This window comes from Sus scrofa, chromosome 2, assembly GCF_000003025.6.
Source record: "Sus scrofa isolate TJ Tabasco breed Duroc chromosome 2, Sscrofa11.1, whole genome shotgun sequence".
NCBI classification, from domain to species: Eukaryota; Metazoa; Chordata; class Mammalia; order Artiodactyla; family Suidae; genus Sus; species Sus scrofa.
This window is the reverse complement of record NC_010444.4, coordinates 151,053,855-151,080,971: the sequence shown is the minus strand read 5'-3', so window position 1 is coordinate 151,080,971 and position 27,117 is coordinate 151,053,855. Positions and strand designations below refer to the sequence as shown.

Sequence of the window (27,117 nt, the reverse complement as noted above, 5' to 3'; positions counted from 1 at the left end):
AGAACAATTCATGCTGGGAAAACGGGACGGCCACATGGAAAAGAATGAAATTAGAACACTCCCTAACACCATACACAAAAATAAACGCAAAATGGATTAAAGACCTAGATATAAGACCAGACACTATCAAACTCCTAGAAGAAAACACAGGCCGAATACCCTCTGCCATAAACGACAGCAACATCTTCTCAGATCCACCTCCTAGAGTCATGACAATAAAAACAAAAACAAACAAATGGGACCTAATCAAACTTACAAGTTTCTGCACAGCAAAGGGAAGTCTAAACAAAACCAAAAGACAACCGACAGAATGGGAGAAAATCTTTGCAAGTGAATCAACTGACAAGGGATTCATCTCCAAACTTTATAACCACCTCCTGCAGCTCCATACCAAGGAAACAAACAACCCCATCCAAAAGTGGGCAGAAGATCTAAACAGACAGTTCTCCGAAGAAGACATAGAGATGGCCAAGAAACACATGAGAAGATGTTCACCACCACGCAGTATTAGAGAAACGTACCTCAAAACCACGCTGAGGGACCACCTTACACCGGCCAGAACGGCCATCATCCGAAAGTCTACAAACAGCAAGTGCTGGAGCGGGTGTGGAGAAAAAGGAACCCTCTTACACTGTTGGGATTGTCAATTGGTGCAGCCACTGTGGAAAACAGTGTGGAGATGCCTCAGAAGACTAAGCATAGAACGACCATTTGACCCAGCAATCCCACTCCTGGGCGTCTACCCAGAGAAAACCACGACTCGCAAAGACACATTTCCATGTCTTGGCTATTGCAGCACTACTTACAATAGCCAAGACATGGAAACAACCTAAATGCCCATCGACAGAGGAGTGGATCAAGAAGATGTGGTACTTATACACAATGGAATATTACTCAGCCATAAAAAGGAAAGAAAGAAAGGGATTTGCAGCAACATGGATGGACCTAGAAACTATCATGCTAAGTGAAGGTAGTCAGACACCAGTGTCACATGCTCTCACTTACATGTGGAATCTGAAAAAAGGACAGACGGAACTTCTTTGCACAACAGACACTGACTCACAGACATTGAAAAACTCATGGTCTCCGAAGGAGACAGTTTAGGGGGGTGGGGGGGGTGCTTGGGCTGTGGGATGGGAATCCTGTGAAACTGGATTGTGATGATCGTTATACAACTACAGATGTGATCAATTCATTGGAGTAATATAAATAAATTAATTAAATTAAAAAAAACAATTCACACAGAATGATCTCCTGGCAGAAGTCCCCAGATCTTTAAAAAGTGCAGGAAACCCTCCACATAACTGAGCAGAACAAAAGGAGGGGAGAGCGAGAGAGAGACTGAATCAGGATGGGAGCAGCCCTCCTGAGAGGGAGGGAGCCGAGACGGGAAAGGCCTCTGCGCCCTGGGGGGCCCCTGACCGACGACGGGGAGCTCAGCCCATCGGCTGGGACGGAGCGGGGACCTCGGAGCCTCAGAGAAAAGCGCGGCTGCCACCGGGCGGAGGCGAAGCAGAGAGCGCCGCAGAGCCCTCGGCGCCCCCGTCTGGGGGAACGCGGCCTGAGACACGTGGGCAGGCGGGCTGGCCGCTGAGACTCGGGCTCTGGAGGCGGGTTCCGGGAAGGACCAGGGCTGGCTGTGTGAAAACAGCCTGCGGGGCCAGGGCGCAGGAGAAGTGAGGCCTCACTGCCGGGGAGGGCGACGAGGAGGGGCGGGGCTGCCCTGGGAACAGTTTTCTCTGGGCGCCCATGGGCTTTTGGGTACCAGGGTGCCTCTGGCACAGGCTACAGGTGGTGGTGCAAACTGCCAGCAGCCAACTCAGACTCCAGAGGTGGGTGCAGAGCACCACCAGGAGCCCCATGAACGGGCACCCCTGCAGCCCCGGTCACCCAGGGGCCCCTGCGACAGAGTGCCACCCGCTGCCCTCACGCCCCTGGGGACACATGCACCCCCCCCCCCATCCCCATGGGTCCTCGCTGCTGTCGAGGGCCAGGCAACCAAGCTCTGCTGCAGGCCCTGCCCTGCCTCCTCCTCCCCGGAAGCACCTGCAGGCCAGACACCAGCGCCCCCAGCAAGGTGATGACAGCCTGCGCGCCCTGAGAAGAGAGAGCAGGTGCACAAACCCAAAACAGTAAAGCCTCCCAAGCTACCCGGGAGCACTCCCGCACGCGAAGAGCCCTCCAAGACAACAGGAGATGATGGTTTTCCCTAAACTCACGGAGCAAGAAAAATACAAGCCAAATGAAGACCCCAGGAACCATTCCCACGGAAAAGAACACAAGAATTTCCCCGCAAGAGCCAACAACGCGACAGCGTAACAGACCCCGAGGGCAATGGAGAGGAAATGAAAATACTCAAGGAATTGGGCACGGAGGCGAACAGCAACGCAGACTACTTTACAAAGCAATGAGAATCTTTAAGGAAGAACCACGAAAAATTAGAAAATCCATTTGCAGTCATTCCCACTGTGGCTCAGTGGGTTAAGGATCAAGCATGGCCCCAAGCCATGGCATAGGCTGCAGATGTGGCTCCAATTTGACCCCTGGCCTGGGAATGTCCATATGCCGCAGGTGCGGCCTTAAAAAGAAAAAAAATTAAAAATTGAAAAAAGTTAAAAAGAAAAGTGTACACAGATGTTTGGTAAGCCCATGAAACAATGTTCAAGAGAGTCAGAGACGCAAGCTGATTTCTAGGCACCAAACATCAGAATGAGTAACTCGGGAGTTCCCGTCATGGCTCTGCCGTAAAGAACCCAACTAGCATCCGTGAAGACATGGGTTCGATCCCTAGCCTGACTCAGTGGGTTAAGAATCCAGCGTAGCTGCGAGCTGTGGTGTGGGTCCCAGACACGGCTCCGATCCTGTGTTGCTGTGTCTGTGGTGCAGGCCGGCAGCTGCAGCTCGGATTCAACCCCTAGCCTGGGAACTTCCATGTGCCTTGGGTGGGACCCTAGAAAGACACACACACACACACACACACACACACACGAGTGAACAACGCAGAGGGACGGGTAAGTGACTTGCAAGACAATAACAGAATTCACGCAAGAACAATAGACAGAAACCAAATGAAAACCGACAAAAGCAAGAGAAGAGATGGGTGGGATGATGCAAAGTGGGCCAGTCTACGCATGATAGAGGTTCCAGGAGAAGAAAAAGAAAAGGGAATTGTGGGCGTTCCCACCGTGGCTCAGGGGAAACGGTCTGACCAGCATCCATGAGGACGCAGGTTCCATCACTGGCCTTGCTCAGCCGGTTAAGGACGCAGCGCTGCCACGGGCTGTGGTGTGGGTCGCAGATGCAAGCGCCCGACTGGCGTTGCTGTGGCTGTGGTGTAGGCTGGCGGCTGCAGTTCTGAGTCAACTCCTAAACCGGGAAACCAACATATGCTGCGGGTGTGGCCCTAAAAAGACAAAAAAAAAAAAAAAAAAAGGGGGGGAGGAGAACTGAAAATCTATTTGAGGAAATTATGGCTGAAAACTTTCCAAATCTCAAGGAAACAGATGTAAGATACAGGAAGCACAGAGGGCCCCAAACAAGTTGAACTTAGCAGGCCCACACCAAGAGTATTATAACAAAAATGGCAAAAGTTGAAGAGCGGATTCTAAAGGCAGCAAGGGACAAACAAAGAGTTCTTCATAAGGGAACCTCCAGAAGGCTGAGCTGATTTCTCGACAGAAACACTGCAGGCCAGGAGAGAGGGGCAAGACAGAGTCTAAGAGGGGAATCTGCAGCCTAGAATACTCGACCCAGCAAGAACGTCATTTCAAACAGGAGAAATAAAGAATTTCTCGGACCAACAAAGACAGAAAGAGTGCAGCCATACTACACCCATTCTGGAAGAACTCCTGCAAGGGCTTCTCTAAAGAAAAAGAGGAGGGAAGGGGTGGCGGAAACGGCAACTGGAAAGCCACCACTCAAGCAAACCAGTGTTCAGACCCAAAAGGAAGAACACAAAACCTACTGCAAAGCCACGGTAAACACGAGACGGAGGACAAGCGCGAAGACGGCCAGTAAGGGCTCCAGACCCCGGACGGCGGGAAGGAGAGCGCCCGTTGCGACGCTTCTCACAATGACGCGGGCGAGACTCTGCGACTGTCATCAGGCTAAAGCAAGACGATACAGGAAGGGGCAACGTCCCCGAGGACAGGGCAGCTGCAGACCCAAACCGAGCCCTGCGTTCACAGACACCCAAAAGAAGACAGAGAGGAAACGGAGACCAGCCGACCCAGAAAAGAAAGGAGCGAAGGAGAGACCGCATCCGCTGGACGCGAGGTTTAAAGAGGCAACCACGGGGTTCATCAGCAGCCACCGACACGGTCAACGGACCGCAAGCTCCAATGCAAAGACACAGAGGGGCAGACGGGCGGAAAGAGCCAAGGCCCACAGCGTGCGGTGCACAGGAGACCAAGGGCAAAGGACTCGGACGGACTGAAAGCGAGGCACGGGCAAAGACACTTCACGCCAACGGACAAGACGCGAAAGCAGGCGCTGCCGTTCGCGTATCAGACAGACAGACTCTGCGCTGAAGGCCGCAAAGAGCGCAGAGCACGCAGCGCGGGCAGAAGGGCGGGCGGGCGAGGGGAGAGGACTGAACACCGGGCGCCGGGCAGGCCGGGCGGAGGGGCGGCGGCGAGAGGCTCGGTCCCGAGCCCGCTCCCTCTTCCATCCCCTGCCGTCCGCAGGCCACCCCGGACCCGGCCATCTGCACGCGCGGACCCGGGCTCAGGCCCACCTCCGGCCCTGAGGGAGCGCGGCCCTCACCGAGGGCCCCGCAGCGGCCACACCAGAGGCCGCCCGGGCAGGACCCCGGCGGGAGAGCCAAGCGCCCCCCGAGGAGTGCACGACCCCCGGAGCTGCCCTCCACGCGGACCGCACCCGCCGGTCCGGCCCTGCCCAACGGGCCCCTCCTTGGGGCAAATGGCGCCACCGATGGCAGCAAGACCAAGCTCACGGTCCACTACCCGCCCCAGACCAGGACCCAGGAGGAGCTCGAGAGCCTCTTCAGCAGCACTGGCGACGCCGAGTCCTGCGAGTTGGTTCGGGACAAGATCACGGGGCAGAGCCTCGGCTTCGGGTCTGTGAGCTGCTCAGAGCCCGACGATGCAGACGAAGCCGCCCACACCCTCAACGGCCTCGAACTGCAGGCGAAGACCGTCAAGATTCTGCCCGGGATAGCTCCAGCCACCTGTCGTGTGCCAGGTCCCCTCCAGGTGGGGGGGGGGGGGAGCCCAGGTGTGCGAGGACCTGGGTCAGAGAATGAGACAGGCCCCTGAAGATGAGCCCTGACCCCGAAGGCCCGCCCAGGAACGCAGCCTCCCTTCCCTCTCCCCCAGCGCCCGTCCATCAGCAAGTCCTCACCCCTCAGAACTCCCGGCCCCACGGGCCGAGGGAGAGTAGCCACTGTCCCAGACGTGACCGTGGGTTTTCACTAGTACCGAAATAATAGCAGAAATAAATAAATAAATAACTAAAATAAAACGAAGGCCACAAGAAAGACAAAGAAGGACACTACTAATGCTAAAAGGATCCATTCAAGAAGAGGATATTACAGCGGTCAATACACCTGCCCTTAACAGAGGAGCACCCAGATCCATACAACAGACACTAACAGACGTAAGTGGAGAAACTGATGCAAATACAATCATAGTAGGAGACTTCAACACCCCACTCACGGCAATGGACAGATCCTCTAGACAGAAAATCAGTAAGGCACAGAGATCCTAAAGGACACAATAGAAAAGTTAGACTTAATGACGTTTTCACGACACTACATCCAAAAAAAACCAGAATATACATTCTTCTCAAGTGCACAGGGAACATTCTCAAGCACTGATCACATACTGGGACGCAAAGCTAACCTCAACAAATTTAAGAGGATAGAAATTATTTCCATCATCTTCTCTGACCACAACGGCATGAAACTAGAAATCAACCACAGGAGAAGAAATGAGAAACAACTGCCTACATGGCTGCTAAAACACCAATGGGTCAATGAGGAAATCAAGAAGGAAATTTAAAAAAACCGAGATAAATTACAATGAAAAACAACCACGCAAAATCTATGGGGAGGAGTTCCTGTCATGGCTCAGTGGTTAACGAAGCCGACTAGCACCCATGAGGACGCAGGGTTGATCCCTGGCCTTGCTCAGTGGGTTAAGGATTCGGTGTTGCCATGAGCTGTGGTGTAGGTCGCAGACGCGGCTCGGATCCCGAGTTGCTGTGGCTGGGATGGAGGCCGGCGGCTACAGCTCCGATTCGACCCCTGGCCTGGGAACCTCCACATGCCGCGGGAGCGGCCCTAGAAAAGGCAAAAAGACAAAAAAAGAAAAAAAAAACAAACTACGGGATGCCATGAAAGCAATTCTTGGAGGGAAGTTCATGGCAATACAGGCCTTCCTCAAAAAAGAAGAATCTCAAATCAACAATTTAACCTACCACCTAAAACCATGAGAAAAAGAACAAAACCTAAAACAGCAGAATGAAGGAAATCAGAAAGATCAGAGAGGAGATCAATAAAGAGAGACTCAAAAAACAATTCAAAACAAGTCAGTAAAACCAAGAACTGGTTCTCCGAAAGGGTAAACAAAATGGACAGACCTCTGGCCAGACTCGCCGCGAAGAGGGAAAGACCTCAAACAGCCGAAGAACTGAAAAAGAACTCTCAGCAGATACTACAGAAACACAAAACCCTGAGAAAGTACTTTGAGCAGCTACATGCCAACAGGTTCGACAAGCCAGAAGAAATGGACAACCTTCTAGTGACCTACAGCCTGCCAAACTGCACAGGAAGAAACAGATCAGCTGAACAGACCACTCGCTAGAAAAGGAATTGAGTACGTAATAAAAACACCTGCTACAAGCAAAAGTCTAAACCAGATGGCTTCACAGGCGGATTCCACCAAACATACAAAGAACTGATACCCATCCTCCTTAAACTTTTCCAAAAGGTTGGAGAAGGAACACTCCCAAAGACATTCTACGAAGCCGCAATCATCCAAATGGTTTTGGTTTCATACCAAAACCAGACAAAGATACTACCAAAAATAAAATCATAGGCGTTCCCACCGTGACTCAGCAGAAACGAATCTGCCTAGCACCCATGAGGACGCAGGTTCGATCCCTGGCCTTGCTTAGCGGGTTAAGGATCCTGCATTGACATGAGCTGTGGTGTAGGTCTGCAGATGCAACTCGATCTGGCCTTGCTTGGCTGTGGTGTAGGCCAACGGCTACAGCTCCGATTTGACCCCTAGCCTGGGAACCTCCATGTACGACAGGCATGGCCCAGAAAAGACCAAAAAAAAAAAAATTATAGGCCAAAATCTTTGATGAATATAGAAGCAAAAATTCTCAACAAAATTTTAGCCAACTGAATCCAACACAAAAAAAGATGGAGCTGCTGTAGTGGCAGAGTGGAAACGAATCTGACTAGGAACCATGAGGTTGCAGGTTCGATTTCTGGCCTTGCTCAGAGGGTTAAGGATCCAGTGTTGCTTTGAGCTGTGGTGTAGGTCGCAGACGTGGCTCAGATCTGGTGTTGCTCTGGCTGTGGTGTAGGCCGGTGGCTACACCTCCGATTAGACCCCTAGCCCGGGAACCACCATATACGTCGAGTGCGGCCCTAAAAACACCAGAAAAAAAAAACAAAAAACCACACACATAAACAAGATCATACACCACAACCAAGTGGGATTCATCCCAAGTTCAAAAGGATTGTTCAACATACACAAGTCAACTGATAGCATCCACCACATTAACAAAAGAAAAGTCAAAAACCACACGATTATCTCAATAGATGCAGAAAGAGCTTTTGACAAAATCCAACATCCATTCATGATAAAGACTCTTACCAAAGTGGGTATAGAGGGAACATACCTCAACACAATCAAAGCCATTTATGACAAACCCACAGCCAATATAGTACTCAATGGAGAAGAGCTGAGAGCCTTCCCACCAAAATCTGGAACAAGACAAGGATGCCCACTCTCACCACTGCTATTCAACATAGTGCTGGAAGTCCTGGCCACAGCAATCGGACAAACAAAAGAAATAAAAGGCATCCCAGTTGGAAGAGAAGAGGTAAAATCGCCACTCTATGCAGACGGCATGATACAGAGAGAGAAAACCCTAAAGACTCCACATAAAAACTACTCCATCTGATCAATGAATTTGGCAAAGCAGCAGGATACAAGATGAACATTCAGAAATCAGGTGCATTTCTGTATACCAACAATGAAATATTAGAAAAGGAATATAAAATTACAGTACCTTTTTAAATTGCACCCCCAAAAATTAAATATCTAGGAATAAACCTGACCAAGGAGGTGAAAGAATTATATGCTGAGAGCTATAAAACATTAATCAAGGAAATTAAAGAGGATTCAAAGAAATGGAAAGATATTCCATGCTCCTGGACTGGAAGGATTAATATCGTAAAAATGGCCATACCACCCAAAGCAATCTACAGATTCAACGCAATCCCTATCGAACTACCCAGGACCTTTTTCACAGATCTAGAACAAACAATCCAAACATGTATAGGGAACCACACAAGACCCAGAACGGCCAACGCAATCGTGAGGAGCAAACACCAAGCAGGCGGCGTCACCCTCCCAGACCTCAGGCTCGATTACAAAGCCACAGTCATCGAGACAGCGTGGTCCCGGTACCAAAGCAGACAGACAGACAATGGAACAGAACAGAGAAGCCGGAAATAAACCCTGACACCTACGGTCAGTTAATCTTTGACGAAGGAGGCCAGAACGTAAAATGGGAAAAAGACAGTCTTTTCAGCAAGTTGCTGGGAAACCTGGACAGCTGCGTGCAAATCAGTGAAACTGGAACACGCCCTCACACCAGGCACAAAAATGCCCCCAAAACGGCTGAAAGACTTAAACATGAGACGAGACACCATCCAACTCCTGGAGGAGAACACAGGCAGAACACTCTCTGACATCCGCCGTACGAGTGTTTTCTCAGGTCAGTCTCCCAAAGCAGCAGAAATAAGAGCAAAAGTAAGCCAATGGGACCTAATCAAACGGACGAGCTTTTGCACAGCAAAGGAAACCTTAAAAAAAAAAAAAAAAAAAGACAATATGAAGCCAACTGGAACTCTCACTCAATTGGCAGCGGGAATGCACAGTGGTACCAACACCCAGTTAACACTCTGGCAATTTCCTATAAAATTAAGCATATACTATATGGCCCAGCTACCTGACGCCTAGGGCGTTTCCCAAAAAGAAATGAAAATTTATGCTCCCACAGAAGCCTGCACGTGAAAGTCTGAGCAGCTCTATTCCTAACTGCCAAAAGCGAGTAGAACCTGCCACGTCCTCACGGAAGGACCAGATGGAGTGAGTGCGGCGCTCCGCACACTGCCAAACCACTCAGCAATCTAAAGGAACAAACGTTTTTCTTTTTTTGCCATTTCTAGGGCCAGGGGTCTAATCGGAGCCGTAGCTGCCGGCCTCCACCACAGCCACAGCAACGCCAGATCTGAGCCGCATCTGCGGCCTACACCCCAGCTCACGGCAACTCCAGGTTCTTAACCCACGGAGCGAGGCCAGGGATCCAACCCGCAACCTCGTGGATACTAGTCGGATTCGTTTCCCTGCGCCACGACGGGAACTCCCAAACTTTTTTTATTTTTTTTTAAATGGCTGCACCCTCGGCACATGGGAGTCTCCCGGCCAGGGGCTGAACCCAAGCCATCTGTGACCTACACCACGGCCTTGGCCACGCCGAATCCTTTGACCCACCGCACCGGGCCAGGCGCTGAACCTGAGCCTCCACGGCAAGCTGACTGGCTTGCTGTAGTAGCAGCAGGTGTAGTCCTACCCCACTGCACACAGAGGGAACTCCAGAACAAACCAGTGATAGGCTGTATTTACTGAGAAGCCGGGCTCAAAACGCCACACACCGTGAACTCGCATGACACTCTGGAAAAACAGGACTACGAGGAATGGCCGCTACGCCAGAGGGTTGGTGGAGGCTGGGGCTGAAGGGCGTTTGATTACGAGGGCGGTGCAAGACCACCTTTGGGGTGGGGGGCTCTGCTGTGTGTTGTGGCAGTTACACAACTCGGTGCATTTGTCGGAACTCACAAAAGTGCGCAGCAACGCGCCTTTTCCTGTGTGAAGACGTAAAAATGAAGTCAACGTTCAAAAACATACGTAACCCTAGGAACCAGAGGTCTGGACAGACGTCGGGGGAAATGGCTCTCTCCCTAAGGGTTGACAAGGATGCAAAGCGACAACTCAGACAGGCGACGCAAGACACTGAAAGCACGGATTCGAAATAAGGCCCCCAAAGGGTCCGACGACACGGACTGATGGTGGCCCCTTTCGCCCTGGGCGCTCAGCTCTACTTGTAACTCGAGATTCCAAGTCTCAAAACGGCTGCCATGGGGTCAGGGTTCCATCACGACAGTGGCGAGCTGGGGGCAGGGGGCAGGCGCGGCGACTCCCCCTCCCGAGCACGCGCCGAGCCGCGATTGAGGCCACACCACGACTCAATCCTCAGGAGAACTCGAAAGCGGAGCACCGCACACTCCTCAAAATGGTCGCGCTGGGAGCTCCTGTGGTGGCGCAATGGTTAACGACTCCGACTAGCCCCCACGAGGATACGGGTTCCATCCCTGGCCCCGCTCACTGGGTTAAGGATCCGGTGGCATGTAGGCTGCAGACACGGCTCAGATCTGGCGTTGCTGTGGCTGTGGTGTAGGCGGGCAGCTGCAGCTCCCATTCGACCCCTGGCCTGGGAACTTTCATATGCTGTGGGTTCAGCCCTAAAAAGACAAAAAATAAAACACTCCAGGAGTTCCTACTGTGGTGCAGCAGATTAAGGATCTGATGTCTCTGCAGCAGCGTAGGTTCAATCCCTGACCCTGGAACTTCCGTATGCTGCTGGTACAGCCAAAAAGATAAAAATTACAAAGCAAAAGAGCACTCCAGCATGACCCCGCTTTTGCTCAAAGAAAAACCATCAACCTACAAATCCTCCACCTTCCTTTCTTCTGCACAGATGGCTAATACACCGCAAAGACCTCAGAGCACAACGTTACACACGTCTCTCGCGGCAACAGGACTACTTCTGACTTCCGCTCGTCAGCACTTTGTTTTTCCATGAGAAAGATCTGTCATTTTAAAATTATTTATTCAAAGATCCTTGACGAGAGATAAACGGAATCTCCTCGCGCTGAGGGACCGAGGAGGAGAACGGCCTCCTGCTCAGAAGCCCGGCGCGAGAGCAGCCGCGGGGGTCGAAGGCCCAGAGGTGTGGCCACGGGGACGTGCCTCAACTGCCCCGCGGGAAGAAGGGCCGGCACCCACCTGTGTAGATGTCCATGAAGCTGTGCAGGGCCAGACACCGGGGGTTCAGACACATCTTCACCTGGGCAGTCACCACCTGCAGCCAGCTGGCCGTCAGCAGCCAGCACTCCTGGGGCCCGGCCAGGGAGCTAGTACCGAACACCAACGGAGAACAGGAGGGACGTCAACTTCCTGAGGCAGGTCCTGGGCTCAGGGCTCAGTGGCAACATCCTCAAGGCGGTCAGGGCAGCGGCGGGGGCGGGGGGGGGGGGGGGCGCTGGAGCTTCCCCTGCCAGGAATTTCTGGCTGGCTGGTCCCACGGGGCTGGGATCTGGTCTAGGGAGTCGGCCCTGACGTTACGCTAACTCTGAGCTCATTGCCCAATGTAACGAAACCCAATGAGCTCCAAGCCCAGGCATTACGCCAGCAAGTGCAGAGCTAAATTAAACCTTAAGGTGGTGACGGTGACTCTTGGGCACTGCCAACAGAGAGAAGGGATGATGGGCAATGACCATCACGAATTTTACTTTTGGCCAAGGGAGAAGAAACGGGACCGAAGCAAAGCAGAGACGCACATCGGCCAAGGCCGCAGCCTTGACGGTTCTGGAAGAAAGGGCGACAGGCCGAGGAGGAGGGGGGGCAGGGAGGGGCGCTTACTCTGGTCCGCCCTTGAACAACGGGCTGCTACAGAGAAGGCACTGCGTGGACGGCGACTCGTAGTAGGTGGACCAAGAGGTCTGCTCGATGGTGACCGCCTCCTCGCTCACGCTGGACAGGACGAGTCGAGAGCTGTTGAGCTCGTGAATCAAGGCGAAGACCTCAGCCAGCTCGGCCTCGTTCTCAGGAATCTGCAGGACCCTGCGCAGCAGCTGCAGGGTGGACTGACGCTGGACCTCCCTCTGGGCTGCACTCAGGGGCTCTGTGGCCCTCAGCACGTCTGGGAGCGGGGAGCTCGCCTCCTGGAAGAAGTGGATAGATCACCAACCCCCCGGCAAGGAGGGCCAGCCTCGGGCTAACACCACGAGGCTGTGAGCGGCCGAAGGATGAGCCCCCGACCGAGAGGTGAGGGGCCTAGGCTCCCAAGCAGCTCAGCTGACACCGGCGCCGTCTCCCCCCGGGCGCTCAGCTTCTCCACCAGGAAGATGAGAGGGTTACACGCCTCCCGGAAGGGTTTCAAGGGTCAGCTCCCACCCACCCACCAGGAGTGGGGTTTGGAGGACGGAGACCAGGGATACGCCACGGAACACACGCACACGCGTGACCCAAGGCGATGGGCTCCATCTTTCTGAGCGCACTTCCTCGCCCTCGAAAGAAGGACCAAAATGCTAATGATCACCTCTCAGCGATGCTGTAACCAAGAGCACCAGCAAAGCACGCGGCGCAGACCGCGAATGGCACCGCGAGGCATCAAAAGGACCTGGCCGCTGCGACCGCCGGTCTCTACCACCGGGGACCTCATGCGTCAGCGGTCTCCAGGAGACAGGGTCTGAAGTGCCCACGGAAACGGGGCCTTCTCAGGAGGGTCCCTTCGCAGCGAGGTTGCTCTCGGACCCCTTATGCAAATGTAGCATGAACGGCCCCCTCCTCCGAACCCCCGAGGCCACAGCTTTATGGCGGATCTCACTGTTTTGGCTGCTAAGTCACACCAGCCCTTCCCCTGCTGATCTCCTGATTCCCAATCATCACTAAGAGGGCACACACAAAAATTCTTTTTTTTCCCCTTTTTTCTTTTCTTCTTAGGACGGCACCCGCGGCATGTGGAAGTTCCCAGGCTAGGGTGGAATCGGAGCCGCAGCTGCCGGCCTAGGCCAGATCCGGGCCATGACCCAGGGCTTGCAGCAGAAGCTCGCGGCAACGCCAGATCCTTCACCGCCTCGAGCAAGGCCAGGCATCAAGCCTGCATCCTTTTGAACCCTCGTTGGGTTCTTAACCTGCTGAGCCGCAACAGGAACTCCAAAAGATTCTAATTCGTCTTTGCTGGCCATGTTCTTTTTTTTTCGTCCTTTCTAGGGCCGCTCCCACGGCACATGCAGGTTCCCAGGCTAGGCGTCTAATCGGAGCTGTAGCCGCCGACCTACGCCACAGCCACAGCAACTCGGGATCCAAGCCACGTCTGCGACCTACACCACAGCTCATGGCAATGCCGGATCCTTAACCCACTGAGCAAGGCCAGGGATGGAACCTGCAACCTCATGGTTCCTGGCCAGATTCGTTAACCACTGCACCACGACAGACAGGAACTCCTTCTGGCCATGTTCTAATCGTTTAATACAACCTTATTAACCGAACACCGAAGGCACGCTGGTCTCACTGTAACGGCTCAGTTACTCATCTCCCCCCGAATGGACGGTGAGCTCCTAGCAAAAAGAGGCCACGTCCTATTCGTCTCTGTCCCCACAAGCCTGACCTCCGGCCGGCACTCAACAGAGCGCTCGCGGAACGAAAGGACGGTGGATGGCGACTGACCCCAGAAGGAGCTGCCCTCGGAGGCCGTGTGCCGCCAGTCGTGCTGCTGAACGCGGGCTGGAGCACGCGCTGGCAGGCCTGCTACCCTGGGCTCTGAGCCACAGGCAAGAGGACAGGCGCGAAGGCCCCTCCCGCCCAGCGGTGCCACGGCCTTGGTCGCCGGGGCCAGAGAGACGGCGCAGGCGGTCCCTGGGTCTCCAAGCCGCGTTTCACCTTCTGGAAAGCAGTGATTCTCTACGAGTCTCCGAAACAGAGGGAACCGGAAGGCAAGGGAGTATCTGAAGACGGGGTCACGGGGGGAGGCAGCGGACACTGAACCAACGTCAGGAGAGCACGAGGAAGAGTGGGATTCGAAATCGCTCGGCACAGGGGCCCTCGAGGGCTCCCGTGCGCCCTGCAGAGCCGACCCTCAGCAGCCCAGCTCTCCAGCCCGCCAGCCACTCTCCCACACAGGCCACGGCGACGGCGACCTCGACCGCGAAGCAGAGGAAGGCGGGGTCAGAGCACAGCCACCACACGGCCCTCAGGCAGCCCCGAGGCTCACGGCCCGTCGCATGCAAGCGCCAGCGTCCCCGTGGGCAAAGCAGACCCGCCTGCCTGGCACGTGATGCTGGGGGAGGCCGGGGGTGTGGCTGAATCCGTGGGAAGCACGGCACCTCCGCCGCAGGGAGACACCAAAAGGAGAGCTCGCTGCTGGCAGCCCACAGCACGGACCATGGCGCGGGCACTGCCAAGGCCCACCAGCGCCTCGGAGCCCAAGCCCGAGTCTCCGCTACGGCCTACGGCCCTGAGAATCCAAGGCCCAGATCTAAGCCGCGTGCCTGCCTTGTCTCAGGGGCGGGCCAGGCCGCTCGAACCCAGGCCAGGGATGATGGGCCGCACAGGCCCACGCGCAGCCCGCCTCCCAATTCCTGCCTCCGTGTTTCTGCGCAAGGCCCCCTCCTCTCCGCCCCGCCTGACGACCTCGGGGCTCCTCCCGGCCCCAGGACAGGCTTCGCACAGACACCTTCCCCGATGTGGCCCCCAAACCTCTGAGGGCTCCTACCACCCCCGCTGCCACGCGCCTGCACGGCTCCTCCACGCCAGCGGGATCCCGACCCCGCCAGCCCCCGCTTCTCAGAACGCGGCGTCCCCACATGGCGAGGATCCGGAGCAGCCGGGCTCCGGCGTGGACCCCGACCCATCCCGCGCACCGTCCGCCTCCCGAGCAGCCGGGCGCGCGCCCTCTTCCCGCCCCCACCCGGGTCCCTCTGCCTGTGCCCTCAGGGGCTCCACCCTGGCGTTCCCTTAGAAAGACTCGGTGGAGGGGAGTTCCCGTTGTGGCTCCGTGGCTAACGAATCCGACGAGGAACCATGAGGTTGCTGGTTCGATCCCTGGCCTTGCTCAGTGGGTTAAGGATCCGGCGTTGCCATGAGCTGTGGTGTGGGTCGCAGACGCGGCTCAGATCCCACATTGCTGTGGCTCTGGCGTAGGCCGGCGGCTGCAGCTCCGATTCGACCCCTAGCCTGGGAACCTCTATGCCGCGGGAGCGGCCCTAGAAAAGGCAAAAAGACAAAAAAAAAAAAAAAAAGACAGACAGACTCGGTGGAAATGCAGAGGACCTCTGCAAAGGCCCCTCGTTCCTGGTCCTAATAAACAAACAGCAGCAACAAGCCCGAAGGAGCTCAGTGGAATGTGTTTTACTACCCGAACAGGTTGGTCCCGCCTCGGGGAGCAGGTCTGCCAAGACTGCCAGGAGCACAGCTCTGTGCCCAGAGCTGAGCACCCTGAGAGGAACCTGGAGGCAGCGGGCTCACCCACAAAACCCTGGGGCTGGCGCCCTCCCTCCACCAGGACCGCCTATAGGTCCTCCGTCGGCCTCGGGGCTCCAAGGACTCAGCCCACCTGCCCGTGTCTCCTTCAGAAGCCTCTTTAAGGCCCCGGGTGGCTTTCTTCTTGGAGGGAGGAAATGAATTCTTGGTTCCCTGAGCTAGAAGGTTCTGCGAGATGGAGCCACCTGGTCAACCCCTCACCTTAGCAAAAAGGAGGCCGAAAAAGGGGCGGGACCTGCCCAGGTGCAGACCCTCTCACCCGGTTCCAGCTCCAGCACAAACGACTGCGGGGCACTGAGAAACCCTTTCCACTCTCCTAAAGCGGGTCGGCTCTCGGGGCCCAACCCCAGGCTTGGGGGTGTGTTTGGGGAAGGAACTCACGAGAACCTTGGTGGTTTTCTCACTCCGGTCTTTGGCAAGGTTAAAACCACAGCTGGGACAAATCCGAGGTTTATGTCGGTTGGTGTACACATAGCTGCACGAGGGGTTCTTGCACTTTCCCCGGCCTCTCGATGTCGCCAGGCCCAAATCCTAAAAGAGCAAGGCCCCAGTTCAATTCTGCAGGTCAGTTTACACCTGGGCAGGGCCAGGATCAGGACGACCCGCTGCTGGTAAGACAGGGAAGAGAGTGGCGACTGCAAGACAAAACTGAGATTAATTCTCAAGGAGCCCTGAACAAGGCATTTTTTCTGTAGTTACCCCCTTCCAGTCTTAACGCAGCCTCAAGAATTTTGACAAGCCCTTCCCTACCTGTGAAATGAGCCAACTGAATCTCAAGGGTCAGAAATTCTAAGGTCTTCAGAGCCCAGGCACTCGGCAGAGTGAGACAGCTCTATGCTAACAGACAGGGGCCAGAGCCCTGGGAAACTGACCGCGTCCAGCTCTACCTAAAGGGCCACCTAAAAGGACTGCGGAAGCACAAAGCTCTGGCACCCGGGCTCCCGTGACAAGCTGCCACCTCATCAGCCATGGGAAGGGTCCCGGGCAGTTCCCGCCAGATGCGATCCCTCGTGGCTCCGCCAGCCACAGGGAGAAGGTGGTGAAGGGACGGAGGGCACCAGGAGGCAGTGCCTGGGTCCCTGGAAAGGCAGCCCGAGCAGCCGACCAGGCGGTGAGATCGGGCCAGACAAGGCACAGACTCGCCACACAGGGCCGGCCTGCTCCCACCGAAGCCCCAGCTCGGGGCAGGGCGCAGAGCCGGCGCTCCACGGCCTCTGTATTCTCAAAACTCGAGATGCTTCCTCCAAATGTGTGTATGTCCGCAGCTCTGCCGGAGAGCTGCCCTGAGGGACCTGGCTGGGTGGCCCCTGAAGATCAAGAGAACGAGAGGGGCCGAGCGGGAAGAGCCCCCCGTGCCATCACAGCAGCACAGCTTTACGGATGGTGCAAACTGGAAACCAGAGGAGGCGAGGGCCCTGCCCAGGCCAGACGGCCGCCAGCAGAGCCAGCAGCGCTTCCGGACGAGGTCTCCGCTCACCTCGCGTTTGTTCCCCTGCTCCGGGCCCTCACCCAGCCGAGGGGCGCCCCCGCCTCACACGCTCGTTTCCAGGGATGTTAACGTGTGAGGGCAGGAGTCACAGCGGGAGGAGGGAGGCCGCTGCAGGAAACACCGGGCCAAACAAAGCAAACTGCTTCTCCGACCCCTGAAGACACGCGTGCTGCATGAGACGCTGCTTCCGCGAGCACACAAGCATTTGTCAAACCGAGCTGTGGAACACATTTCTGAGGCTCAAAGGTCCCGAGGCCTCGCACAGGTGAAGCTGGACCGGCTTCTCACCCCAACCACTTTCAAGGGACATACGCTGGTCTGACCCACACTCCACAGCCCTCGCCTGGGAGAGACGACACACCTGCGGCCAGTTCGCCAGGAGCTACCGTCTGCACCCCGACGGGCTCCTGGGCCTCGGCGACCCACCCCCGAGCCTCTGCTCAGCCCAAGGACCGCTCCCCACCCGCCTGAGACTGGCGCTCACCCTCCCGCGCGAGAGCCCAGCCCTCCGGGAGCGCCCGCCCCCGGGCGGCACTCACCAGCGTGACGGCGCAGCTGTACTTGTAGGGAGGAAAGGCGTCGGGCTTGACCTCGACGACCTCCACCCGAGGCGTCCTGCTGGCCAGGCCATTTGTGAGCTGCGGATCAAAACGAGTGCTTCAGCGCCTCAGAGCTGCAAACTCCTGAGGGCCCGCGTGCTACAGCAGCCTGAGCCAACGGCTGCCTAGGCGCCTGCAGAGCTGTGCCCCCAAGGAGCCCCCAGGATGCTGGTCAGCAGCGACCAGCCCACCAAAGGCGAGCGTCGCTCTCAAGTCCGGGGGTTGCCACGCGCTTCTGCACAGCTCTCACACTGCAGTGTCAGAAATACGAACAAGCAGGCGTTCCCGTCGTGGCTCAGGGGTGAACGAATCTGACTGGCATCCATGAGAACACAGGTTCCATTCCTGGCCTCGCTCAGTGGGTTCAGGATCCAGCGCTGCTGTGAGCTGTGGTGTAGGTGACACACACGGCTCAGATCCCGCGTGGCTGCGGCTGCGGCCGGCAGCTAAAGCTCTGATCGGACCCCTAGCCTGGGAACCTCCATGCGCCCCGCGTGCAGCCCTAAAAAAAAGAAATACTAAAAATCAGATTTACAACTACTATCAAGTGAAAAAAACACATAAAAGCTCTATGCCCAAACATGCAGCTGAATAATCCTGCAAAGAAGGCTGAAAGTTTAGTGACATTTTATTCACTAAAATATCACAGGGTGAAGTGGATTGCTTTTCATTTTTACCACTATCTATAAAATCATTCAATGTTCTCCACGGACTATAAAAGAAAGCATCCTAAATTCACAGGATTCTGGAACCGTGAGTTTGAACGGATTTTCAGGATGTAAGATTTCACGTGGAGTTTCCCTGTGGTGCAGCAGGTTCAGGATCTGGCATCGTCCCAGCAGCAGCTTGGGTTGCTGCTGTGGCATGGCTTCAATCCCTGGCCTGGGGAACTTCCGAAAGTCACAGGTGTGGCCAAAAAAAAAGGATTTCATGTAATTTACCTTGTTTAGGACTAGCAAAAGGGCTGATTTTTTTTTTAAAGAAATATCCAACGTTGAAGCAAACTCCAGAGAAGCCTGGGAATTGACCCACGTCAAGGGGCTCTAAGGGCGGGACATCTAGGAAGTAGGTGAGGCGAACTAGGTGAGGCGAACTAGATTCGCTACCCCGAGATCACACAGGCACCCAGAGCTGGCACCGCTGGGTGAAACTAGACGCTGGCTGAGACTCCCGCTGAGGCCGACGGACAGCTATCAAATGGAAGCAGTCACCCAGCCGAGAGCCCTGGGGTACAGCAGACTCCTGCCCCTGTTCCAAGAGGGTACATCTCAGGGTTTTCACTTTCCTACTGAGCAGCCCTAAAATTAATTTAATGAGCTGAAACACCAGCATTTTGGAAAAAGACATAGAAAAATGACTGCATATAGCTTAAGGGCACAGCTTCAGTAAACTTTTTTTTAAAAAAACTGTCTGGCTGTCCCCACAGCACACAGAAGTTCCAAGGCCAGGGACTGAGCCGGAGCCGTGGCGGGGACGCCGCCGTGTGGCTATGCAGCGGGCCACGACGGGAACTGCATATCAAGCTTTTACCGTGTAGACGTATGCACGTTTCCAGGGCTATGCTGCAGACACTTGTTTGTTCCTCATGGTCATGGTGAGAAAAACGCCAATTTGGGGAGCTTTGATCATAATAACTATTTCAGCCACATACGGCAAAAGAACTAAAAAAAAAAACTAGGAATAAACGGGGTTGAACATACGCAGTTCTGGCACGTGGGAAATCTTTAACAGCTCGAATATTAAAGGGAATGAATCGTCCTGCTTAAAACCAGCACTTGGAGAAAGCCATGCTTTTAGGTTTTAAAAATTACATTTAAAAAATAAACACATAAAGGTCACAGACTATCACAAAAACCCCTTCCGGATTACAATCTGAACGTCGCCAATATACCATTTTTCATGACAGAATTTAGGAACGGTGTCTTTCTGCGCGCGGTAGATCAGTAATAAATGTTTTCTGAATAAAAAATAAACACACACAAACGCAGGAAAAGTACCTGAAGGCGAAACGAGCACAGAGACGGCCAGTAAGAGCAATTTCTGGGCAGCAGCACCACAAGAGACGGCCTTTTTTGCTGCTTTTACCTGAACTGTCTACAACCGCCGTGCAGTCATTCCTTTTAAACGGAGGCTAGAGAGAGGGGACAACTAAATGCAGGACCCAACCCTAGACTGGTCTTGTGCTCAAGGAGAAAGCGTGTGAAGGACCTGACTGGCTAAACTGAAAACTCCAACACAGATGACGAAGTACGACGTTTCGGGAAGAGAGCGTCTCCGAGGAACTGCACACGGAGGCTTTCAAGAGTGAACGGTCCTATCACCCTTAAATCAGTACCTGTGTTTTTCTTTTCTCTGGTCTTTTTTTGTCCTTCTTTAGGGCCACACCCAAGGCACGTGGAGGTTCCCAGGCTAGGGGTCGAATCGGAGCTGGAGCCGCCGGCCTCCACCACAGCCACAGCACCGCCGGATCCTTCACCCCCGGAGCGAGGCCAGGGACCGAACCCGGATCCTTCACCCCCGGAGCGAGGCCAGGGACCGAACCCGGATCCTTCACCCCCGGAGCGAGGCCAGGGACCGAACCCGCAACCTCACGGTCCCTCGTCAGCTTCGTTTCCGCGGCGCCACGATGGGGACGCCCTTCCGTTACGTGTATTTTAACCCCCCCCCAGGAGGAAGCAAGGAGCTAAACGGTACGGTAGGCGACCAGGTCAAGAGAGCACAGGGCTCTTGATGCTGTTTTCATGCTTTCAACTTTGTTCTACATTATTTCTAAATAAAAAATTCTTAAACACGCACTCACTTTTACAACAAGAAAAGAAGTTAATTACGAAACGGGTGACTCATTCATGCCAATCCCCCTCCCAGAGCCCTGGCCTCTGCCAGGCCCCCCAGACGGCGCCCTCCGGGACCGGGTCTTACCTGCGCCTCACCAGCGCCCGATGGCTGTTGGACGGGCTGACCCAGCTGCTTCAGCGTGCTCGGCTTCAGGCCACAGGTCCTCACAGAGGGAGCCTTCTCTGAGACAACCCGGAGCCAAACGGGTGCCGTGAGGGCACATCCCGAGTCTCTCGACCCCACTCCCCGAACCCAGACAGCCCCCGGTCCCGGGCTGGGCCTGGACCTTACCACTCGGGGGAAAGGCCTGCCTGGCCCTGGGCAGGCCCGCGCCGCCGCCTCGGCCCACGTGCGCTGGGGCTGGAAGAATCGCTCTCGTGGGCCTCGCCGCAGCCAGTAACGAGGGCTTGCCCCGTGCTCTGCCCTTGAGCTCCGGGCCTCTGGGCACCGGGGTGAGCAGGTCAACCCTGGAAAAACAAGAAGCAAACACCCTCCTAGAAACTGCAGAGCAAGAGGCAGGAGAGCACCTGAGCAGAAGAGCAGGGCCGGGTGCACTGTCAGCCTTCAGACAGCAACTCAACCATCAAGCAGCCGGGTCACCCGGCAAGTTCCTCATCGTCAAATGAGACGGTCATTCCCCGTACTTCTTGGGTCATTATGAAGACAATCAAGTGCCCAAGTGGGGACAGCAAGAGCTCCCGGAGTTAGAACACCGGCTCTGCCCTGATCGGCTCGGGCTCGCGCAGTCCCGAGGGCGGCTGCGAGCCTGGACAGCGAGGCCCGCGCTTCTGAGGCGGGGGCTGCGACGACGCCCCGACGCCCCGCCTCGGGCCTGCAGCGCGGCCGGCGGCCTCGGCCCGCACGTGCTCACGTGCTTCCCTGCCCAAAACCACGTGCAGAGCCGCCGTCTCTAAGGACGCAGAAGCCTCTCGGAGAATACTGCTCAACTTGAAAAGGGGCGATGTCGAAGAACCTACGTCATGCTGCCACCTGTGGGAAGGAAGCTGGAGAGAACACCCATGCACACGCACCCACGCACACGCGCGCACACAGAGCTGAGCCTGAATAGCATCCGCCAGGGGCGCACACGGCTTCTCGGCCTGCCCTCCGCACCCGGCGGCCCGCTGCCCCGCTGCTGGGCGGTCTGGCTCCGCGGAGTGTGTTCACTGAAAACCAGCCACGTGCCGGCGGGCCCACACAGCTCCAGTCTGTGTTCGGGCAGGCGTCAACTCCCTATGTGCACACACACATTTGCTCGCATCCGCTCAAAATCAGCTCCCGATACCCAGGGATTTGGGAATACTGTCTGGGAAACGGGAGTGAAGTGATGAAGGATGCGACAGAAAGGAGGTATTTTCTGTCTTTTTATAGCCACACCCACAACATACGGAAGTTCCCAGGGGGCGAATCAGAGCTACAGCTGCAGGCCTACGTCACGGCCACAGCCACGCCGGATCCAAGCCGCACCTGGGACCTGCACCTGCGACCTACACGGCAGGTCCCGGCAACACTCGCTCCTTCGCCCACTGAGCGAGACCTGGGATCAGACCAGAACCTTCGTGGATGCTAGCTGGGTTCTTAACCTGCAGATCCACAAGGAGGACTCGCGAGAGATTTTTGCAGTATATATTCCTCTCACCTTTCGAATCTGAACTGAATGAATATACTTTCTATTCAACAAAAAAGATTTTTTGTTCTTTTTAGGGCCACACCTGCAGCATACAGAAGTTCCCAGGCTAGGGGTCGAAGTGGAACTGCAGCTGCCAGCCTACACCACAGCCGCAGCAATGCCAGATTCAAGCCGGGTTTGTTGCTACTTGGGTTCTTTACTGCTTAGCCACAACAGGAACTCCTCAACAATAAAAAAATTTTAAATCATATTAATACTATAAATCAGAATTTCCACGGTTGTCACTACTAACACTTTGGGCCAAATAATTCCGTTACAGGAGTGTTCGGTGGCATCCCCGGCCTCTACCCACCAGACGCCAGCAGCACCCCCCACCCCCGCAGCTTTATCAACCCCAACGCCTCCACGCATTGCCACCACGTCCCCTGGGGCAAAGCTGCTCGCTTTTGAGGTACCGCTAACACAAAGAAAGGCCTTCAATGATAAGACCCAAGAGCCCTATGGGAAGGGGTTACATGGAGGATTCTATTAAGGCTTTTTTGGGGTTTTTTGCTTTTGAGGGCCGCACCCACAGCACATGGAGGTTCCCAGGCTACGGGCTGAATCGGAGCCACAGCTGCCGGCCTCCACCACAGCCACAGCCACAGCCACGCCAGACCTGAGCCGCATCTGCCACCCACAGCACAGCTCGCGGCCACGCCGGATCCTTGACCCACTGAGCGAGGCCAGGGACCGAACTGGCATCCTCGTGGACACCAGTCGGGTTGTTTCCGCTGCGCCACGACGGGAACCCCCAGTTTGAGGAGGAGGAACAGCCCAGCCTGCCAGACCGCCACCTCCCGGCAAGGCACTGGGCTGGGCGCTTTGCACGCAACCTCTTCCAGGCTGCGCGGTCGGGCACCGAGGGCAAGACTTTGTACCCACAGCCACGTCAGGACGTCTCGAGTGGAGGAGGGTCCGGCAGGGACCGTGCTCAGGCCCCGCCAGGAGCCTGGAGGGAGGCAGCACCCGAGCCGCGTGCTCGGCCAGCAGGGAGGGCATCGGCCTCCGCGAGGCCTCAATGCGGCCTCTCCTCCAAGTCCAGGATGCAGGCCCGGACCCTGGGTTTGGAGCACGCCCGCAGCCCGCACCAGCGACGCGCGGACAACCACCTCTGGGAGGCCCGCGGGCAGAGGCGCCCGAGGACGAAAGGCGGTCCCGGCCTGGCGGCCTGGGCTTCCGTATCTCTGCACCGGACACCGCCGCGCGGACCCTGCTGCCGCGCCCACGGGGGAGTACGCGCTGAGGACAGGGACACGGCAGCCACAGGCCCCCGGGCTGCCGTTCCAACGCGACGCTGCAACACAAAGACACACGGGTTTACCCTGGAGGCCTTTTAGGAGCAGGCAGCGAAGTGGAGGTGCTGGTCCCCTCGGCTGGCGGCAGCACGTCTAGTCCAGGACTGTCCCTCTCCGCTGTCCCCATGGAGACCTCGGGCTGCGCGCCGCTCTTGACCACCGGCGTCTCAGAGACCGACGGCGCGTCCGTGACCAGGAGGCGGGCGTCCGCGGGGACGGGCGCCTCCCGCGCGCCCCGCTCGCCCCCTTCTCTCGGAGGAGCGGCGCTCAGGAGCTGGCTCCCGGCCTCGGCGCTCTCCAGGGCCGCCGGGGGACAGCGCTGCTTGGGCGAGGTGCGCTCCGTGACCACAGGCTGTTGGCTTCTTTTAACCACGGAGCCTTTAGAGGCGACGCCAGAAGCCAAGTCCACCTTGACCTTGGACGGCTTTTCCTAGAAAAAACAGGAACCCCTTAGGTGTGCGGCACGTCCCAGCTGACGCCGCCCCCAGAGAGGAAGCTGCGAGGCAGGGAGAGGCCGCTTCAGGAGCCCGGCGTCGGTCCCCAGGCCCCTTTCACCAGAGGACTCAGGGCCCACGTGGGGATAAAGCCACCTGCCTAGGAAGGGCCTTCTTGGCATTTTTTCTTTCCGTTTCGGCAAACAAATGCCCTTTACCTGGATTTTTGCTTGTCTAGAAAGAGGCTGACGCGCGGCCACGTGGGGCCCCCGAGTGCCACCCTGCTTATCTGGGGGGCGCCCTTCTCACGAGTGGCCGCAGTCTCACAGGGACCAACCCCACCGGGAACACGCTTTTGTCCCACGCTCCTTCCGGGGAGGCCCCCAGGTCAGAGCTCGGCTGACGGACGTTCCGCGGACGCCGCACCGGGTGCTCCGCGCTCAGCCTGGTGGACCCCCTGCCAGAAAGTGCGCGCACTCCCCAACCGCGCGGCTGCCCTCAGGCTCGCCCTCCGACCACGTTCTCCCCCAGGGCGCCTCCGGGACGGGCCCCACGCGGCCCTCCTTCCGCGTGACCATGGAAGGCACCAGAAACCCACTGGGGACGAGGCGCACCAGCGGGGCGCCGCTGAGGCTCTGCTTCAGCCCAGCCGCGTACGGCCCCCAAGGCGAGCTTCCTCTGAGGCCCCACGGCCCGTCACGCAGGAAGAGGGCTCTGCATCTGTCCACAGCAGCGAGACAGCCTTTCGGGCGGCCCGGCCCGTCGCGGAGAGCGAGACGTTTCGTGTTCCCCAGGCCCTCCTGGACCCTGACCGTCGGAAACCCTTCCCACGTCAAGAGCGGCTCCGGCCAAGAACCAACCTAGACAACCTGGAGACGCCTGCAATAGCGCACTCCGAGGCTCCAACAGACAACCCCGGACCACGAGGACGAAAGTTCAAGTGACCTGCAGCTTCCTGACCGCTGAAGAGGGAAGGAAGAGGGAGCAGAAAAACAGACAAATGACACGAAGCCCCAGGACGAGATCTTTGAGCAAAACCTTGCCCACGAAGAGGCTACAGACAAAAGTCCTTTTCAGGACGGTTAGACAATTGAAGCAAAACACTCTAGGGTCGTGGCGCAGTGGTTAACGAATCCGACGAGGACCCGTGAGGTTGCAGGTTCGATCCCTGGCCTTGCTCAGGGGGTTGAGGATCCCCCCTTGCCGTGGCTGTGGTCTAGGCCGGCAGCTGTAGCTCTGATTCGACCCCTAGCCTGGGAATCTCCATATGCCATGGGCACGGCCCTAAAAAAGACAAAAAGACAAAAAAAAAACCCAAAAAACAAAAACCAGCACTCTAGCTGGTACGCGCGCTTCCTCAACTCAGCCCTCCGTTTTCAGCTGTCACTTCCCTTTCAAACTGGAGGCCAATCCACCCAGTGGCTCACGCAGAGGCCTCAAGCTCTGCTGTCAGAGAGCCCGCAGGACCCAGGCCGTGCGCTAAACAGCCTCCTGTACCATCTTCTGCCCCCTCCACCCACCAGGCGCTGTGCCCCACGTTCCTGGGGCTCATTTTAGCCAGTCTGAGCTCCCGAACAACGTCAGCAAAGGTGAGTCACTTCCTGACTGGCAGGACGCATCTGGAGCTTTTAGAGACACTTATCCTCGTTCCTTCCAGCCTCAGATGCTGCAGCTGAACAGCGCGGGATGCCCAGGAGGTGCGGCTAGCGGAGGAGGGCCGCGCACCGGGTGCGGTACCTTGGCACGTCGCTGCCCTCGCCAGCCTCGTTTCCCTCAGCTGGAAACAGGGGAGTTGGCCTCGCCGCCGAGCAGCCCCGTCATCGCTGAAAGGCGCAGGCCCCGTGCGGCCGTGTTACCCCTCTCCCCACACTCGCTTGTTGTGCTTCCATGGGGTTTAGCGGCCACACTCGCCTGCTCTTTACATGGTAATTCTTGCAAAAACCTTTGGGAAGAAGGTCTGACTCAGCAAGTCAAGATTGGAGACAAGCAGAGAAGGAACAACTGTTCTCCTGTCACGAGGCTGACCTCAGAAAGAGCACGGCTGAAAGTTATTGCCCTCGAAGGGGGAAAAGACACACAACAAAAGAGGCGAGACGCCAAGTAGACAGAAATCTGCGGGAGCCCAGGCCCCGCTCGGCTCGCCTCTGTCCCGCAAACCAGGGAAGGAGGTCCCCGGACAGCGCCGCTGAGCGTCAGGAGCGAGAAGCAAGGCCCGACCACCACCCGGTCCCATCCCCCTCCTGCGGCCGGGGACGCCCACGCGGGGAGAGGTACTAGGCTGGAATAAGCCAGACGGCTTCACGGCGGCCCACAAGAAACTCCGCACGGGCGCTCGGCACCTCCTGCCCCTTGGGGTGCTCGCACTGCCCACAGGAGCAGAGACAGCAGTGCCCTGCTGCCCACACAGGGGCCGTGGACCCCACTGGGGACTGTAGGTACAACCCCGAGGACAGGCCGTCCAGCTCCGGTTCACTGCAGCCGCCCCCTAGCGACTCCAACGAGGGAGGCGGCACTACCTCCGACCACCATCTACACGCAAGAGCCACTCCAACGGCCCGGCCCGGCCCACGGCGACAACGCTCGACACCTGGGAAGCAGGGTCCGCACCAAGGGAACCGACTCCGGGCCGCCCGGGCCGCCCCTGCCGCCCACCGAGGTTCCCAGGCCAGGGCTCAAATCGGAGCGTCCTCATGGATCCTGCCGCCGGCCTACACCACGGCCACAGCAACGCGGGATCCCTAACCCACCGAAGAAGGCCTGGGATCGAACCCGCATCCTCATGGATCCTAGTCAGGTTCGGTAACTGCTGCGCCACGATGGGAACTCCTAGAGCTGAATTCTTAATTGTTAACTTACTCTGCCTCCAAAATTGGTGATATCCTCAGCGCCAGCACTCGGTCAGAGGGAGAAGTGCTGCCTGGGCTCATTCCTCAGAGACGTTCTGTGGAAACTGCCCCAGACCCGACAGGTACGCAGCTACTTAAGTCTCCGCGCAAATAAGTTCGGACCGCAAATTAAAACCATGACACAATCTTAGCCAAGGTTATTTTCACAAAAACAGCAGCTTCTCTGTCCCTTAGGACCGACCCAAATTCCACTGACCTCTCCGGACCATCTCCCCGTAAAACCCCCCCGACTACCCAGCCCCTCTGCCCTAAATAGCGTAGAGGCTCACAGCAAGCGCGCAGCAAGTGCGTGGGATGGAG

At 56.7% G+C, this 27,117-nt stretch overlaps 2 protein-coding genes across 5 annotated transcripts in view; one reads left to right on the top strand and one right to left on the bottom strand.

Moving 5' to 3' along the window:
- Window positions 1-27,117, bottom strand: part of HMGXB3 (HMG-box containing 3) — a 73,252-nt gene that overhangs the window by 21,056 nt on the left and 25,079 nt on the right. For 3 of the 4 annotated variants that reach the window (XM_021085011.1, XM_021085012.1, XM_021085009.1), the window contains exons 7-13: window positions 23,504-23,907; window positions 20,802-20,977; window positions 20,595-20,692; window positions 17,616-17,714; window positions 15,969-16,118; window positions 11,967-12,268; window positions 11,331-11,458 (exon numbers count right to left, since the gene is read on the bottom strand). In XM_021085011.1, coding sequence (XP_020940670.1) covers window positions 11,331-11,458; window positions 11,967-12,268; window positions 15,969-16,118; window positions 17,616-17,714; window positions 20,595-20,692; window positions 20,802-20,977; window positions 23,504-23,907 — 1,357 coding nt within the window. The remainder of the gene's footprint in view (window positions 1-11,330; window positions 11,459-11,966; window positions 12,269-15,968; window positions 16,119-17,615; window positions 17,715-20,594; window positions 20,693-20,801; window positions 20,978-23,503; window positions 23,908-27,117) is intronic. The other variant, XM_021085010.1, reaches the window with a different exon arrangement.
- LOC110259155 (30 kDa ribonucleoprotein, chloroplastic-like) lies at window positions 4,596-5,763 on the top strand (the record flags this gene model as incomplete). The annotated part of the gene is made up of 1 exon (XM_021082465.1): window positions 4,596-5,763. A coding segment is annotated over one exon (681 nt), but the record flags the coding sequence as incomplete, so codon positions are not given.